Source organism: Penaeus chinensis, chromosome 39 (assembly GCF_019202785.1).
Source record: "Penaeus chinensis breed Huanghai No. 1 chromosome 39, ASM1920278v2, whole genome shotgun sequence".
Lineage (NCBI taxonomy): Eukaryota > Metazoa > Arthropoda > Malacostraca > Decapoda > Penaeidae > Penaeus > Penaeus chinensis.
In genome coordinates this window covers 3,235,260-3,247,759 of record NC_061857.1, presented here as the reverse complement: position 1 = coordinate 3,247,759, position 12,500 = coordinate 3,235,260, and the positions used below count along the sequence as shown (strand labels likewise).

Genomic DNA, 12,500 nt, shown 5'->3' with positions numbered 1-12,500 from the left:
CTGAAGTTACACTATAATTAATGAGAAAAAATAAACATACATTAACTTAGCATAATATGTTTTGATACTGAAGTGGATTCGGGGGCCACGGCATGATTGCTGCAGTCCCATCAATCCCCTTTCCCCTTCCACGCCCCTCAGCAGGTCAGGGGGAGGGGTACCGGAATGCCAAAGGGCAGCTAGGACTGCACGCAGACCCTGCGGCACAGGTTCACCACCAGCCGTTAGCAGTTTGGCAGGGATACCGCGATCGCCTCCCTAACCTGGATCTGACACAGGGGATTGCTACACCACGAACGTCCAACGTGACTGCTGGAGGTCAGCCGGATACAGCAGCTCAAAATGTTCAGCCCAACGTTTCAAGCCACGCGACATGCATCTATGTATTTCAGTGTCTCCTACGAAATGGAATTCTGCATTGCTCTCGGGCATTCGCCAACGTTTTGCGATTGAAGAGATTCCATTGCGAATTGGTCAGAGATAGCCTCGGCAAACCTCCAGGTACACTCCGTCTCCATCAAGCTGTCCAAGTGGAACACCCTGAGGTGGGCACTGGACAGACAGGGGGTTTTGATCAGTGGTACTATGATCAGTACCACAGAACTCGACTTTCCAATAAATCTGTAGTACTGGATCATCAAGGATGTGGTTGATCTCTTTGACCACATCTCTGTTCCATGTCCAGTGATCCAGATAGGAGTGTTGATACTTAGGAGCTAGAAATCCTCAATCTCTGGAACCCAGAAATGTCCCAGAGTAGGTGGCTATTCTCATGGCTGAAATCAGCTCCCGAGGCATGGGGGCCAACAGACATCTCATAGCCAACTCGATCACAACCGATCACGATCGAAGTCTACCGGGCACGATTGTTTGTCACAGATGCGAGTTTGATGTAGAACACCTCTTTCACATCAAGTATGTAAACACAAGCTGGATCATACAGCAATGGGAGACATGAAGTCAAATATATGCTTCAGTCTGTCTCATTATGCACTCATGACCTGGAATAACCTCCACAGCTGAAGGCTGAAATCGGCTGGAGATGGCTATGGTTATCCCCTGGAAATGGTGGCCATCGTTCCAGCTCGCCAGTAATAGGTGTAGCAGTATTCACTAAACGTGTCGCTGCCAAGTATTGTCACCCCCGAGAAGGCAGCCACCACAATTCTCAATTCTCGGCTTCCTCGAGTAGGAGTAGTCGATTATCTTGTCAGAGTGGATGTTCTAAGCCCCAAACCCTGGCTGTCCGCCTGTGGCTGAACCTCGGACGGTTGCTCTAAGAGGATGCTAGCTCTGCCTCTCCCACCGAGATTGCTCCATATAAAAGGGGGCGGCGGCCTGTAGGGCCCTACGTCAGCCTGAGGGGATCCCTTTGTCCCACAAGCCACAATTGGTTGGCGCCCACCGGGACGCAGGTGAGACGAGTAACCCTGACTTCCAACCTGCGTTCCTGCCAACAGGACCCAAAGCCTGCCTTACTTGCTGGGTCTCTCAGTTTTCGTCCTCTCTCCCTCTCTCTTATGCACCCCCCCCCCCACACACACTCACACTCACACTCACACTCACACTCACACTCTCACACACACTCTCTCACACACACACACACACACACAAACAGACAGACAGACAGACAGACAGACACACACACATTCTAGTCACATCGAGACAAGGATCTGACAGAACGTTCTATTTGTTTTTTTTCTTTTAATAAATATTCGGTCACCATGTATGCTTTTAAAAATAAATTTGTTTGTTTACTGCATTTACAAATTAATATATATATTTTTAAAGGCATGCATTGTTTAGTGAAAGACTGGAATTTTTTACTAATTGTCCACAATGTACAGTGATGGTGTTAATGGTTTAAAGGTAAATAAATGTGCTAAACATCAAAGGTCATATAGCACTATGGTTAATGGTTAAAAGCAAAATAAATGTGCTAGACATCTAAGGTCATATAGCACTATAGTTAATGTTTGTGAAGGATGGTTGGGTTAGTGATTAGTTGTTAAAGCTGGGTTAAGGAGTTGGTGAGTGAATGGGTTAGGGTCGGATGAGGTAATGTAAAGGGGTTAGATCAAGTGAAGGATATATATGCGTTTGAGGAAGGAAAGCAGGTTGTCAAAGCAGAAAGTGTGAGATTCTGTAAGGATGTCTGATAAGTTGGGATGTCTATGTAGGGAGGACGTGGGCATGACAATGGAATATGTGGGACTGAAAGAGGAAACCGCGAATGTTCCAGTGAAGGATAGTTATACTTTCGTTGATTTACTGGCAAAGATTGCAGTGTGTGTTGGAGAATTTGAAGGGGAAGGTGCTAGAGGGTGCGATAAAGAATGAGGTTGGGGAGGTGGTGTTGTATCAGGAGGGGTGTCGGGAGGTAGAGGTTCTGGGGAAGAGGGTACTTGTGACATGAGGGTTTCACGTGTGTATCCAGGAGGGAGTGGAAGGGATAGAGGGGATAGTGGGAGGGTTAATATAGGTGGGGCTGGAGTCAGGGGGAATGGGTTTTGTTGGGATGGGGTAGGAGGATTGTGGAGGGAGCGGGAGTTGTAGAATTTGAAGGTCGATGAGTATTAGTTTGGGACTCGATTATGTAGTTCTGGATATCCTCAAGAGTTTATGTAGTGGAGTTGGTTGGGGAGTTTTGTGAGATAAAGGTTTTCTTGTGAGGGGGGGAAGATAAGTCTGGTGTCTGATAAATAGGGGCAAAGGAAGGTGGAGGTGATTGTGAGGTAGGGGGAAGAGGGGGTGGAACGTTTATTCTGTCTGCTGCGGGTAGTGCGGGGAGGGAGAGGGGAAGGTGTTGGGGCTGTAGTAGAGATTGGGGTGTCTGGATTTAGGATAGCAAAAGTATTTGATTGAGTAGAGATTGGAGTGTCTGGGTTAAGGATGGCAAAAGAGTTTGATTGGGGAAGGTAGGAGGTAGAAGAGGGGAATTTAGATGGAGGGGGGTTGGGTTTAGGAGAGGGTGTAGGAGCTTGGGAGGTATGGGAATTGACAGAGTGAGCGACATTACTGGAGTAGGGGGTAAGAGAAAAGCCTTGTCGACGTCCTGTCTGGAAGCACGTGGGGCAGCCTCTATAAAATACATTATGGGGGCCACCACAGTTGGCACATGTGCGTGACTGTGCAGAGCAGTTTGATCGAGTATGGCCAGGTTGGGCACATAACGGGCATCTGGCTGCGGAATGACAGTGTTTGGCTGGGTGTCCTAAACGCTAACAATTTTGGCACTGACGAGGAGGAAGTTGATATGGTCGGACAGGTAGGGATTCCCCACCTATGTAAACATTAAAGGGAAGGTCATGTCTACGGAAAGTAATTTTGGCAATGTTAATGGATTTCTTACGATTTCCTCTGGGAGGAATGGAGTAGCATTGCACATATGTTGCATCATAGTCTGTGAGACAGGCGAGTAAGTCCTCTCCACAATCTGACCATTCTTTGTCATAGATTGGGCAAACTGTTGGGGAGATGGAGACAGTTCTGGTGCAAGTATTGAGGGTTGGATGAGGTTCTGTAGGGATGGGATTACCACATAGATCAGTTAGTTTTATTAATGCTATAGCTTCGTTTTCAGTTGTCACTGTGACGAGACGGGAGTGGTCGGGTCGGCTACGGAAAGAGACTTTGCCTACTTGTTTTTGGAGGCACTGTTGGAAGAGGAGGGTGTTTTTAGAGTTGTGGGAGGGATCACGAAAAATCGGTCCCATTTGGCTGGGCTAAATAGAGTATTTAGGATTCTTGTAGAGGTGGGGGTAGTAGAAGTGCGGGGACGTGTAGAGGAGGGAGTAGTGTTGAGGGGGGTAGTGTTATGGGGAGGTGGGCAATAAGGTTGTAAGGTAGTAATAAGGGGAGATGGAGTGGTTGATGAAGAAGGTTGTGGGAGTAAAGGTGTTGAAGTTGAGCATGTTGGGAGAGTAGAAATGTCTCCTGGGGGTTGGTTGTTGATTAGGGTTGATGGTTAATGGTTAAAAGCAAAATAGATGTGCTAGACATCTAAGGTCATGTAGCACTATAGTAAATGGTAGTGAAGGGTGGTTGATTTAGTGATTAGTTGTCAAAGTTGGGCAAAGGAATTGACGAGTAAATGGGTTAAAGTTGGGTAAGGTAATGTATAGGGGTTAGATCAAGTGAAGGATGTATATGCATTTGAGGAATGAAAACAGGTTGTCAAAGCAGAAAGTGTGAGAAGTTGTGGGAGGGATCACGAAAATCGGTCCCATTTGGCTGGGCTAAATAGATTATTTAAGAATTTTGTAGAGATGGGGGTAATGGAAGGACGGGGGCATATGGAAGAGGGAGTAGTGTTCAGGGAGGTAGTATTATGAGGAGGTGGACAATAAGGTTGTAAGGTAGTAATAAGGGAGGATGGGGTAGTTGATGAAGAAGGTTGTGGGGGTATAGTTGTTGAAGTTGAGCATGTTGGGAGTAGAAATGTTTCCTGGGGTGTTGATTAGGGTGGATACTGTACTAGTCGGCATTGAGGAGGGGGTATTAGTTGTAGTGTTCAGAGCCGTGGTCAAAGGAGAGCCTGGGGTCAGGGAATCGGGCGAGTTTGAATTGGTGGAGCTATTTGATGAAGAAGCAATTGCCTCTAATAATGGTATGGCTAATGGTTAATGGTTATTCATTGTTGGCCATGATAAGCCTGGAGTATGTTGGGGAGAGAAATGGTCCACCCCTCAGGGTCACTTGAGGGGTAAGGGCTAGACAACTAAAGCAGGGGAATACCGTGCCCATGGCTCCCTCAGGCCGTTCAGGACTGGCACAAAGTCAGCCTTTCATCCTTTCAGCACGGCTCTCACACCTTAGGAAGTGGATAGTAGAAGGGGTTGGTGAAGGGACAGAAACGAAAAAGTAGGAGGGGAAAAAAAAGACCATGCAAAATTTGTTGAGTAGAGGGCTGAGTCCCAAGGTCGGGGAGTTCCCCAGCATTGGGTCCCAGTCTCCGCCTCCTAAGATTAGGGTTGATACTGTACTAGTATGCATTGATGAGGGGGTAGTTGTTGCAGTGTTCGGAGCCGTGGTCAAAGGAGAGCTGGGGTTGGGGCTATTTGATAAAGGGGCAAGCCTCATTGCCCCTAAGAGTGGGGTTACGTCTTCATTATTGGCCATGATAAGCCTGGAGTATGTTGGGGAAAAAAATAGTCCACCCCTCAGGGTCCCCTTGAGGGGTAAGGGCCAGGTATGGCAGGGGAATACCGTGCCCATGGTTCCCTCAGGCCGTTCAGGACTGACATAAAGTCAGCCTTTCATCCTTTCAGCACGGCTCTCACACCTTAGGAGGTGGATAGTAGAAGGGATTGGTGAGGAAACTGAAACGAAAAGTATGAGCGGGTAAAAAGACCATGCAAAATTAGTTGAGTCGATGGCTGAGTCCCAAGGTTGAGGAGTTCCCCATCATTGGGTCTCAGTCTTCGTCTCCTAAGCCCCCCCACGACAACAACGGTCGAAGGATCGGGGGGGTGGGGAGATGAAAACAGTTCCAGTACAAATATTAAAGGAGAAGTGAGGCTGGGTAGGAATAGGTATCCAAGTGATAAGGATAAGTCCGATATGCAAAGCTGAGCCTCGCCCGGGCTATGCCCCTGAGGGGAGCCTGGCCTGTGCCAACTAATGCCGACTCACTAACGTGTGTCAGCTGCTACTGACTCGGCTGAGCTTAGCCCTTACCTGCCGTGGTGCCCAGCCACAGAAGTAACCTCCTCCAAGCGACAATTGCAACATCTCGCGCCAGAGTATGCAAGTGAGGTCAGGGATAATGCATGAGTTTGGGACTCAGGTGTAACTGTCACAAGGAATGGCTGTGGAAGGAAACTTTGCCTACTTGTTTTAGAGACATTGTTGGAATATGAGGGTGCTGCTAGAGTAAGGAATTGTAGAGGGAATCAAAAAAAATCAATCCCGCTTAAAATTCAAAAGATTTGTAGAGGTGGAAATAGTTGAAACAAAATATGATCAATGTCTGTACATGTATTTAAAGAGCCTCAAGTAGCCTCAGGCAGCAAGTACTCCTAGTTTGCACTTGCAGCTAATAAATACTTTTTTTTGAACTTGGCTTCTATCTGATCTTTAATAACGCTTTTACTTTTGGTGATTCCTACATTTTTCATGTTAGATTAGGCAAATGTTAAAATTCTAATCAGAAAATATCCCATAAAATTAATTCTTTTATACTTTGTACAAACAAACTGATTTCATCTTATATTTTTCATTTTATCTAAATGGAAGTAATGTACTTCAGATCAACAGAAAACACAGAAACTTAGAGCTTTATTTTATACATATTCTACCTGTGGTAAAGTCTACAATATTTGCCACCAAGACGTTGAGATGTCTAAACTTAAACTTCAATCCTCAGTGATTTTAAATTGCTGAAACCTAACTAGAACTTCTGTCTTCTGCTTGTCATCTCTCCTCATTTTCATTCGCTTTTTCCTCATCCTTAACAGAACCTTCCTCTTCCTGGGCTGCTTCCATCTCTTCAAGCATTTTCTGTGAAGCCTCAATATACTGTGCATAGGCATTGTTATACTGCATTTCTAAAGCCAGATTCTCTGCAGCATTGGTCTCCAACTGAAAGACAGAGAGGTACATCAGATTTCCTCTGGTAACACCTATGATGACAACTCTATGATAAAACATTATGAATACTTTGTTTAACTTTTTCCTAGGTGGTGATGGGAAAAGCAACCTATTTAGTCAATAAAATAAAAGGTTTCAATGTGGTATGAGAAAGAGAAATATATATAAATCCATATATAATACTATGTAACAAATATTTAAACCCATACAGAAAAATGCTTTCACTAATAATAACAATATCCTGCTCCTATGGTAAATGTCCAGTTCTTTTTAGATTTACTAATCTAAAGCAAACTCAGAATATGTATCTAAATAACATGCCATCATGGGCAGCTTCTTCACTGACCTGTTGATTCTGGGGTTGCTCATACTCAAAGGTTTCACTTACAATAGCATTTAGAAATATTTATACCAATCCTTATAATACATTGCATATAATAAAACAAGAAGTGAGAAACACACAAATGCTAAATATGCTAACTAAAATAAGTCATGCATTTTTTAGCTTCTGAAAATGACTTACCTCTACTTTGGCACTGTCTATGGCTTGTTGGGCTGATGATGCTGTGCACTCAATCCCATTTATAAAAGCAGCCATTGCAGCACTTTCTAGACCAGCATAAGCATATGACATGAGGATACTGAGGTCCTGTGAAAAGAATAGGTGCAAATGAAGGTTAATATTTAGTGAATTCAATCTCTATTTCAATTGTATTTCACTAAAGGAATGACTGATGCTTACAGAAAAGAATGCAATGCTTCAAGAAACATACTGAAATACCCTATAAGTGTGTCTATACATACATACTTACATATATATATATACATACATACACATACACATACACACACACACACACATACACACACACACACACACACACACACACACACACACACACACACACACACACACACACACACACACATTTAGATTATATAAAGTAGTTTATACAAATATAGATGGTTTATGTTAAAAGCTACTAGAACCATATACAATTCTTGAAAGTAATAAACCAGATGCAATATGCATCACTGAATCCAAACTGAATTCTTCCATAAACAATGTGACACTAGGACTGGAAATGGAGGGGGGGGGGGGCAATATTCACAATGAAAGGAATTATTATAAAGGAAATAGATATTCAGCAAGACCCCAAAGTAGAACTAAAGGCAATTAAGGCAGAAACAAACAGAGTAAATATAATAATAGCCACAGGGTACGTGCCACCTCATACATCGGCGTGGTCACAAGAAAATTACCAAAAACTTATTCAGGAAACATGAAAGAGCCTGGAAGAAGTACTACAATTTTTGGAAACAAATGAAAAAGAAAAAAAAAAGAAAAAAAAAAAATCTTGTAACGGGATTTTAATAGCAAAACTGACGGGGAAAGTTTCCATCCCAGAGCTCAAGCCAGATTCGTGGAATGCAAAATTACTAGAAGTAACAGATCATACCAGGATAAGAGGGCTAGCTAGACCGTCTATGTTTGACCTAATATTTGCAAAGCATCAAGATGACATTAAGGATATGGAGTACTGCTCTCCTTTAAGAAAAAGTGTTCATATAGTAATTAAGTTGAAATGCTGTCTGTTACAGGAAAAACTCATTGTGTGTGTGTCTGTCTATCTATCTATCTATATACATACACATCTATCTATCTATCTATCTATCTACACACACACACACACACACACACACACACACACACACACACACACACACACACACACACACACACACACAAATATATATATAAAATATATGTAAGAAAGAACCACTGATATCTGGATCTAACTCCACAAACCTTGAGTTGTTGTTTTAGTGAGTCCATTTCAGACCTCCCAGCCACAAGCAGGTCCCAGAACTCATCATGTTGTATTGGGTTTCTCAAAGTAGCTGTGCAGTATTCTAGAAGACTAATTAGTTCATTTAGCTGTTTTCTGTTGAGAGGAAGTGAACATCAGAATACAACTCTTACACATAATCCAGCAAGACATAAACGTTCTTTACAGATAGTGCTCATAAAACACAGTTCAAGGAGTAAGTAATGCAAGGATATCTTTAATCCTGATGCTCTTCTAGTAATATGAATGGATTAAAGAGAAACTTATTATTCTGCTTCTGATTCTTAAAAAAAAAGCAGCAGCAGCAGCTTATCTTTAGACAGAAAAAAAAGGTCCATTTTAAATTCCATCAAATGGCAGGAGGAGGAAGGCAGGCTGGGAAGGGAAGGAAGGCAGGGCAGAGAGAGAAGCAAAACTCATTAACATTACTTATGCACCAGAAATATCAATATTGATCTAAATATCCTGCAGATAATTATAGATACATCTACTCCTGAAAATTTATCTTTCGTGCCTTAACAACACTATGCTGTCACATCGCAACTCACACCTGTACTCGGAGGAGAAATCAAGAATGGCTCGTAATGTGCGATGAAGAAGCTGCATTGACGCATCAGCCATGACTCCACTAGCTTGTCTCAGAAGTGATGTGTGAGTGAGAGCCGCTGCTTCATTCATCTGCAGCAAGAAGCAATTCCAATATAAGCTGAGGTCTATATGATATGATTCGCTCCTCCTTATATAAATGTCTGTGATTAAAAAAAAAAAAAAAAAAAAAAGGTATATACAAATGAAAAATTGATAAAGCAAACTTCATTTCTTCAAATCCAAACTTCAAATACACTTCTTACATTTACATTTCGTCCATCCTTTAGCCTACCTCAAGTGGTTTGAGAGGCGTAGTGTCATCTTGGCTTATGTCCTCCATCACCAGCCCCTCGCACTTGGCCCACGTGAACCCCAGGCCAGACCAGGCTATTCCTTTCCAGGGTCTTCTTGATGTTATCCTCAAAGGTAAGGGGGACCTGCTTCTGGCATCATGTGACTGAATGACTCTACGATTAATGTGTCTTCTTGCCAAATCATGCATCTGATAACCCACGGTACTTGACCACAGCCTAGAAAAATAAAGGCAATCGTTAATATACATGGAATTACACATTTTCACAAACACAAAAATGCAGTGTACTTACTTACATGAGTAATGCACAGAACTCATATAATATATATATACATATATACACACACATACACATATATGTGTGTATATATATATATATATATATATATATATATATATATATATATATATATATATATATATATATATATATATGCATACACACACACACACACACGCAAATATATAAATGTATACACACAGACACACACAAATATATATAAGCACACACACACACACACACACACACACACACACACACACACAAACACACACACACACACACACACACACAAACACAAACACACACAAACACACACACAAACACACACACACACACACACACACACACACACACACAAACACACAAACACAAACACAAACACACACAAACACACAAACACACACACACACATAAACACACAAACACACACACACACACACACACACACACACACACACACACACACACACACACACACACACACACATATATATTTATTAATTTATTTACAACTAAATTCGTATGAAAAAATTACAAATATTGACCAACATTTCCTACATAGCGCAGGACCCTAACTAATCAAGGGTGTATTAAAAATATATATATTTTTAAAACTCAGGTCATTACAAGTCACGTAATAATACCTCCTGAAGAACATGCGAGGCCGGGAGAACATGTTTTGAGATCTGTATTATTTAGGGAGAAAAGGTCGTAGATGTTGCTCTTCATGAACTTCCCAGGGCACTGAGGGCTCACGTGTCCGATTCTGTGCGCGCGTCTGTAGAGAGAGAGATCATTCGAAGATCAATGAATGAGAATAAATGCCATGTACGATGTATCACCGCTAACTAGTACACATGATGATATTAAATTTTCTTTCTCTATATGCCAAACACATTCACTTCAACTGATCATACGTAAAAGTAAAACCCGTTTTGAAAAAAAGGAATGCATAGGTAAGTCAAAGTCCGAGCCGAGAGAAGGCTTCCGGACTGAGGCGGTGTTCGGCAGCACGTGCTCATCAAAACAAAACAGACAAACGTTTGCGGCGAAAATCGTGCCATGTTTTCGTGAAAATCCAGAGAATAATTAGCTCACCGGAGAAACCAGAAACTGCTAGAAGAGAGAGAAAACACAGCGAGAAGAGAAATTCGTTTTTTTTTTTACTGGAATACATAGCGAGTTTTCGGCTTCTGAGAACAGCTCTAGGGTAAGAGAAGCTGAACTCCGTTTTAGATTTTTGATAATGAAAACCTCCAAGAAATCAAACAAACTCCACGTTATGTTAATGTAGCATTATTACGATAAATGATACACACTGTACCGTAGAGCAGTCTTTGTAGGAATAGATATCTTCGTACATGTATATAATTGGTGCTAAGATTGTGTGGGTTTGGGGGGGAACACGGAATATTTTTTTCATTTATGTGCGCTACAGAGTGAGAAGAGACCAGAGATACCAAAGTTGTTGCGATTGGTTATACAATGTTATTACAGAAAATTACCCTGGAGTTCTAGCCTGTGGAAGTCAGTAATAGCAATTATATTAGCAGAAATGAGAATGCCTCCAGGCCTGTTGGTGTAAAGGCAAAGCCAAAACAGACTACTATATAGATACTGACAAGAAAGAGCATGTTTCCACCTCTAATGGTTTATAATCAAGTGATGCAATTTTCGGAACTCCTTGTCCTGCTTATTCAGACAACTTTACATGACCAGCAGGACAATGAGAATGCGTTCGGAACTTCTGAGGCCTTCATTACCCTCACTGCAAACAGCTCAAAAGTAAACATTCACTCTATTATCATACTGGTGTCTTTATATTACATGCTGCATAGGTTTTGTATCTCCAACATAATGCATAAGTAACTTACGTGCAACTGATGGATGCAAAATACTTTTAATAACAGCAATAGAAGGCCATAAAATTACTAACCATTATCTTATGGTTGCCTACAAATGTCACTGTTTACATACAAATGCTATTGCGACATGACCTCATCCTGCATGCCCGGCTGTGAGGGACAAGGAATTCTGAATGTAACATGAGGAATCGGTTCTTTGTTGCCAGAATATATACACATAGGAGTTTTTTCTTGCCTTTTCTTACAACTGTGGAAACACTAGTGTGAGTTTTGGAAGTCAGTAACATTACTTGAATGTTTAAATGAAAGGTATTAGGTACATGTAAACCATATTTGTTTATTTATTTATTAACATATATATATGTACATATATATGTACATATATATGTACATATATATATGTACATATATATATGTACATATGTAAATGTACATATGTAAATGTACATATATATATGTACATATATATATATGTACATATATATATATCTACATATATATATCTACATATATATATCTACATATATATCTACATATATATAATTTATGCCCCCCCACATAATTCTTAATTTTTTTTTCTTCATGTTTTCATTGTTACCTTTTTTGTACTGTTACATTTTAATACTTTGTTACTGATAAAAAATTGTTGATGTTTAAGCGTGCACTTCTCTGTCATTTACAGTCTTGCTATTCTTCCTGATTCTTTTGTGGGAAGCTAGTAGTTGTTTATAATCCTATACTCATTCCATACATTTATGCAATCAGTATATTAGTTCTCCACATCCAACTCTATTGCAGGAGATGAAGGAGGGAAATGGACACATCGTCACCCTTCCTGGCCAGAGGATATGCGAGGCGACCAGTAGTCATGTGGCAGGGGAGGGAAGTTACATATTCAACAAGTACATCTACGCATCCCAGGCTGGGAGGGTGATCGTGGAACCAAGGGGAGGTCTGCAGGTGGTGAAGGTCAGGAGAAGAGTGTTAAGATGAAATAGACTGGTCACACA

At 41.5% G+C, this 12,500-nt stretch overlaps 2 protein-coding genes across 2 annotated transcripts in view; one reads left to right on the top strand and one right to left on the bottom strand.

Moving 5' to 3' along the window:
* Positions 1-6,266: 6,266 nt before the first annotated feature.
* On the bottom strand, positions 6,267-10,400 carry LOC125046756. Its single transcript, XM_047644686.1, has 6 exons — positions 10,270-10,400; positions 9,322-9,559; positions 8,992-9,119; positions 8,402-8,537; positions 7,115-7,240; positions 6,267-6,582 (listed from the first exon to the last, which is right to left on the bottom strand). Exons 1-6 carry the CDS (start codon positions 10,299-10,301, stop codon positions 6,415-6,417), a joined length of 828 nt encoding a protein of 275 aa, XP_047500642.1. The 5' UTR covers positions 10,302-10,400; the 3' UTR covers positions 6,267-6,414.
* Positions 10,401-10,618: 218 nt separating this feature from the next.
* Positions 10,619-12,500, top strand: part of LOC125046698 (exosome complex component CSL4-like) — a 5,781-nt gene continuing 3,899 nt past the window's right edge. The window contains exons 1-2 of the mRNA XM_047644575.1: positions 10,619-10,835; positions 12,289-12,459. Of these exons, the coding sequence (XP_047500531.1) occupies positions 12,292-12,459 (168 nt within the window). The 5' untranslated portion in view covers positions 10,619-10,835; positions 12,289-12,291. The remainder of the gene's footprint in view (positions 10,836-12,288; positions 12,460-12,500) is intronic.

Excerpts from the sequence above, each read along its gene's own strand:
- LOC125046756 (XM_047644686.1), bottom strand. The coding sequence starts at position 10,301 with ATGTTCTCCCGGCCTCGCATGTTCTTCAGGAG. Across the intron at positions 9,560-10,269 it reads CCTCGCATGTTCTTCAGGAG|GCTGTGGTCAAGTACCGTGG; the intron begins GTATTATTACGT and ends TTATTTTTCTAG. Across the intron at positions 7,241-8,401 it reads CACTAAAACAACAACTCAAG|GACCTCAGTATCCTCATGTC; the intron begins GTTTGTGGAGTT and ends TTCTTTTCACAG.